The 6000-nt window shown below is 35.9% G+C and overlaps 1 protein-coding gene across 1 annotated transcript in view; it reads left to right on the top strand.

Moving 5' to 3' along the window:
- Nucleotides 1–463: 463 nt before the first annotated feature.
- PTPRQ (protein tyrosine phosphatase receptor type Q) overlaps nt 464–6000 on the top strand; it is a 108615-nt gene continuing 103078 nt past the window's right edge. The window contains exons 1-4 of the mRNA XM_051621759.1: nt 464–517; nt 994–1105; nt 1807–2033; nt 5903–5972. Coding sequence (XP_051477719.1) covers nt 464–517; nt 994–1105; nt 1807–2033; nt 5903–5972 — 463 coding nt within the window. The remainder of the gene's footprint in view (nt 518–993; nt 1106–1806; nt 2034–5902; nt 5973–6000) is intronic.

The following is a 6000-nucleotide window of genomic DNA, read 5'->3' as shown; positions in this document are numbered from 1 at the left end:
CCTGATCATGGTTCTGTTGTTATCCTAGATCTTGGAGTTAGGGAGTATCAAGTATGTGCTTTTATTACAGGACTTGCACGGCCTGCTTTTCCTTATGTGTTGTGCTGATCAGGAATTCAAGCTTGCCTCCCTAGCTATTTAAAGCAAATATGAGAGTATTAATGAAAAAACGGTGAGAGCAAGTTTCAGCATCTAGACTTATTTACCTAACAGCAGGTAGTGAATTTTACTTCTTTAAAAGCCTGCTAGAAGGATACAGCCAGTCATCCAAGGGTTCATTAATAATTTAACAAAGGAAGGGCAGAGCTATTGAGTAATACAGACTCATTAATTGTGTACTTGCCAGGAAGATCTGTGCTTAAATCATTAATGCAGGCAACATTTCACTGCTAAGCCATCAAAAAGAAGTAGGAGCACTTTTTGATTCTGCTCTCTGGAAAATATAAGAATAATAACTGAAATAATGATTGTGCTGGTTGTTTCACTTTTGTTTTTTATTGGAACTGCAAAGATACAGGTATTTTATAAAAATGCTTACTAAAAAGTTGTTAATTATTTTTATTTCAGAAGATGGGCTAGCCTAAGGGTTAGAAACTTGTAAGTTGTTCAGGCTACTTTTGTGTTGATTCTTTCAAAAAGAAATTTAATAATGCTTCATATGTCCTTTGATAGCAATGGTGATACAGAAAAACCTCTATAGATTAACTGATAGGTGACTGTGATAAAATGAATAGTTAATTTTGTTGTTCTTTAATATTGAATGTTATACAAATCTTATGGATACTTTTAAGTAAGATGGCAAAATACTGTATAGGAGCTAGCATTTGAACTACTATTTTTTCTGTTATACATACTGTTGTATGTCTAAAAGCTTATTAACAGATCCCTTTCATTAATACAATGCTTAAACTTTTGTATTTGGTTTGTTTTGGGTGTTTTTTAATTTTCATGATTCTTGATAAAAGACTTCAATAAATCTATGTCCTATTTCAGGCTGATTTTTCTAATACTATTCCTGGAACAACATACAATGTTACAGTTTCCACAGTTTCTTCTTCACTGTACAGTTCACCTGCGAGTAGAACAGTGACAACAAATGTGACAAGTGAGTTAAAAATGATGGATGAAATTTTGTTGATTTATTTTTAACTAGGCTTTATTTGTTATATGCATGCATAGTAGTATCTGGGAAATTACGATCAGTTTTAGAATTTTTCATCTTCTTTAACCATAAAAAATATACTGAATCTGATGTGTTCTATGAGAGCATGAGAGTTTCTCTCTCAGCTTTTGAAAAATTTGCTATTCTGTCATATGTTAATATCCATACCCCAGTTTATGTGTATAGTGGTAGGTTTCCGAGATGTTTTAGAAAAATGTAGCTGTATCAGACGTGTTTTGTAAGAGAGTTCAGTTTGGTTTTGAATGTTTTTAAGGAGTGGAGCTGAAATTAAACAGGCTAGAATATTTCAAATGTTAAATTGGCATGAAGCTGTGTTTTGTCCATGAAGATCTTCAATATTACATTTTTTTACATTCTTATAGAGGAATGTTCCTGGTGTTCCAAAATTCCTGTAATCATTTTTGTAACAGGACTCCAGAAAAAAAAACAAAAAACAACAAAACTTTATGTAGCAATACATTAAGTAGTTCTACTGGTTTCTGCTGGCAGGCGGTTTAATTTCATTACAGAAACTGTGAAGGCGTCTCTGTTATCTGGAAACTTAACTAAAAATTGTTTTATATGTGTGCATTTGTGTGTATATTTATAAAACAATTACTTTTTTTTTTTTTTTTTTTTTTTAGATCCTGGTCCCCCTGTATTCCTTGCAGGTGAACGAGTGGGGTCTGCTGGGATTCTGCTGTCATGGAATACACCACTGCATCCAAATGGGAGAATTCTTTCCTATATTGTTAAATACAAAGAGGTGTGCCCATGGATGCAAACAGCTTATACACAGGTCACGACAAAGCCAGATAGTTTGGAAGTTCTTCTCACCAATCTTAACCCTGGAACAACTTATGAAATTACGGTAAAAGCTTTACAGATGCCCTTTAGCATTTTGAATTCTGATTCATTGTACATTGTGTGAGTTTATGGTAGGTGCACATACTGTTTTCTGAATTATCTTGCTAAATACTGTTGCCGTATAAGAAAACATGTTAGTCAGGTATTTGTTTTCAGTGGTGGGTTTTAAATCTACTTTAAATAATTTCCAACCATAATTGTATTAAACTGTGGTTTCTTCTATTGATATTCTTATTGACATATGGCATTATGTGGTAGAAAGTAAACAAGCATTTTCAAAGAATTTTCACAAGCATCTAAATCCTTCTTCATCTTCATTGAGATGTAATTTTTCAAGTCACTGGTGCACTTTTGATGTTACACGTAGATTTCTCAATCATCTCAGCCAGATCCAGAAAAGCATGTAGGTACATCCTTCTTGCTTTTCTTTTAAACTTAATTAGTTGAAACAGGAGTTTGCTCACCTGAATATTTGTTTAGATGTAGCTTGTAAACACCTTAGCCTGGTTTCCCTAAGCCTGGGAGTTTTACCTAGTGTTACCTCCTGAAATAGAAATGTTATACTTTTCCATTCCCTTCCCATAGATTTTATTGCCCAGATATTCACAGTGAGTATCTGCTGCCAAAATCGGTACATGTATTTTCATGACTTCTATGTATGGAATTAGTTTATATGGAGATTAGACATTCCTGATCTGTCACTGAACTCTTCAATAATAACTGACTTCAGGTAAACAGAAATGAACTGCTGTCCTCTTGGCAATATTTGCCAAGCAGTTCTTCACTTGGCTTACTCCTTCCTAACAACCTTGGAGAAATGCTTTTTTTCAATGTCAAGAATGAAACTAAATAATGTGTTTGATTTGCTTCATTCCAGGTCATGTCAGTTCATACAGTGCAAAGCTATAAAAAAAAAAATTGAATTTCACCAGACTAGGAACAGGGCTGTGTACTGATTCTTTGTAAAGGTGGTGTATGTGTGTGAGAAAGTAAAAAGCAGTAATGCCTGTCATTGTGGGAAAGTTCCTCGCTGTGAATCTAGTTGTGATGACCATGCTGATAAAAGCCAGTATATCCACAGCTGCAGAAATGTTTATCCTTTGATCTCTTGCCTTCAGCCAGCTGTTTAAAAAAAAAAGGGAAAAAAAGCAGTAACACAAAAACGTTCAGCTACTATTTCAGAAAAGTATTGTTACTTAGACTCTAAGCAAATTAATGTCCTCAGACAAATTATTTTATTAAGAGAATTCAGTTTGCAATTCTGACTACCTCAGTAGCACTTGTGTGGGATTTGCTGTTAAAGGTTTTGCAAATTCCATTCTCAGCTCCATATATGAATCTTCCCTGTTAAAACCGTGGGACCTTTCAAATCATATGTTGTATTTAGCAATCATTTGCTTTCTGTTGGTGTATATGGGAGCCAACCCTTCCCATTGCTGATGCCTCAAACATTGATCTTAGAGCAGAATTTGTGTCAGGAAAGTGACTTGTGACCCAACAACCTCTGTCCAGCAGGGACCACATGGCTTTTCTCGTGAGTGAATAAAAGTCTGTTGCAGGCTGAGGGCTGTTTCGTTACCTACTGCTTTGGTGGGCGCCCTGACCGCCTGACCTACGAGCAACCTCACGGGTTCAGTAACCACTCAGGTGGAAACATTTTTCTCTACCTCACAGATGTGGCCAAAAAGAAACATGACATGTTTTTCATCTCTTGAGCAATTTCTTGTGGTTCTTCAGTTAAGTTTTGCAGTCTATTGTGTCATTTAAAAGTAGCTCTTGATTTTTGCATAGATGACAATTCTTTATTGTTTTAGGGTACCTGGCTTGGTGCTATTGTTAAGTTATTTTTGAGAAATAGTGTGAGAGTACAGTTCAACAAAGCTTATAAACTTTGAATATGGATTTCCAGTATGTTTAAAACAGCTCAGTCTTAATTTCTGTACATGTAATGAAAAAATATTTTACAGAAATTGCAGCTAAAAGTGATAATTTGTGAAATGTTGGAGAACTCTGAATCATTTTGGACACTTGATCATTGATAATGACTAAGATTTTCTTATAAACTTAAAAAGTTAGTGACAACATTATACTTCAAAGCATAAAAATTAATACACCGACCAAATAATGAACTGTAGGTACTTGAACTTTGCTATCTGCGTAGTAAACTTGTCCTTTTTAAATATTTCCAAGGTTTTTTCTATAATGGTTGTTTGTGGCAGTGATGCCTAGAAGCTATCAGTACATTGTCTAAGCATTTATTTTGATTTCATTTCAAAGCCAATACGTGTGTGTAGCTGACATGTTTACCATGCAAGTTTTTGCATACTTGTGTCATAGTACCTTTAAGTTCTCTTGAAACTACACCTATGACATGAGAGTTTCTGCATCTGCTTTAACGCTAGTTTTTCTTTCTGGACCCTTTCTTCAATACCTACTTTGAGATGAGGTAACAAAAAATCAGTGTTCAGGTGAGAACATACCCTTAGATTTCTATAATGTAATTTTAATACTGTTAAAATTTTCTGATTGCCTGTCAATCTGCTGAATATCTCCAGATAATTTCCTCAGCTATTGCAAGTACTGTAGATTTCATCAATGCTTAAGGACATTCCAGACCATTCTCTCTGTAACACAGAAGTAGGTTGGCTGGAGTCATGAGGTGTGCATGCATGGAGAGGGTGTGTTTGTATGGCTGAGAAAGGAGCTGGCCACTGATACACATTGTCCTCCACCAAGCAGAGCATGCATTGCCTTGGGAAGTGATCATAGGCCTATGTGTCACTTTACATCCTAGATTAAGTCTTCCATGTTACCCCATTTTAATTTGTTGTAGTTTATCTGCCATAGCTTAGTGCTTTTGTTTAAACAGTCTTCTGAAAGATGCATAGTTTAGTCCTGAGAAGTGGTTAGAACAGTTTTCCTTTCTGACCTGCTGGCTCCTTCCACTCTCTTTTCCCTGCATTAACCCCTGCATGCTGTCTGTCACTTCCACACAGTTTTTCTCATCTGCCCCTTTTCACCCTGCTTTCCCCACAGGCTGCACTGTCTGCTCCCTCAGTACCTCTGCTGTAACCTTTGTTCCTTGACACTAATGGGAGAGGATGGCTCTGCCAACATTAACCTTGCTGGAGAACTTTTCACTTTGCTGCTTTCTTCACAGACCTCTCACAATCACTGATGGAATTTTTCTCATGTTTTACCTTTTGTTGTCTCTGTAATTTCTTTTCAAAATACAGAGTCAGACTTCATTTGCCTGGCCCATCATGGCATTGAATTATCAGTAGGTCCTATTTCGTAGAGCAAATAGCATCATTGTTGTGTTTATCTCCATAAATTCTACCAGTACTGCCCTTCTGCTGGAAAACTCTGCTGTGATCATGAGCATTGAGGCACATCCACCATAAAGTGCATCCGCAGTTCCCGTCTTTCTGCCAAAAGGCATGCTTTCCTTGGGTTTCTGCTCTGAGGGTTTCCAAGAAATAAAAGGGAACCTATTTTCCTTTTTACTCTATTAAGTTACAGTATGAGTGAAATAGGAATTTGGAAGCTGGTTTAAGTGAATGGTAGTAAGGAAAAGGAGTGATGCTGGTGTTGTACTTGCCGTTGACTTCAGCATAAAATAGGGACTCAGCACTTTTGAAGTGGGGACATTCACGTGTGTTTTTCTTTGTTTCTTACTCTCATAACTTTCCAATTTTATTTTTTCACATTTAACTGTTGACTGTAAATTAAACAATAGCTATAAAAGACATGTTGATTTGTATATTTATAGTTTAGAAGCCAGAAGCTGAATTTCTGTGTATCTTTAAGATATTCATAGTCCCTGAAACTATATCCTATAGATTCTCTAATGTGGCTTTTTTTTTTCTATAGGTGGCTGGTGAGAACAGTGCTGGTGTTGGAGTATTTAGTGATCCTTTTCTTTTTCAGACTGCAGAAAGTGGTAATTTTGCTAAAGCTGTTAATTATTT

The sequence above is a fragment of the Apus apus genome, chromosome 1, assembly GCF_020740795.1.
Source record: "Apus apus isolate bApuApu2 chromosome 1, bApuApu2.pri.cur, whole genome shotgun sequence".
NCBI classification, from domain to species: domain Eukaryota; kingdom Metazoa; phylum Chordata; class Aves; order Apodiformes; family Apodidae; genus Apus; species Apus apus.
The sequence above is the reverse complement of the archived record's forward strand: the minus strand, read 5'-3'. Positions and strand labels throughout refer to the sequence as shown.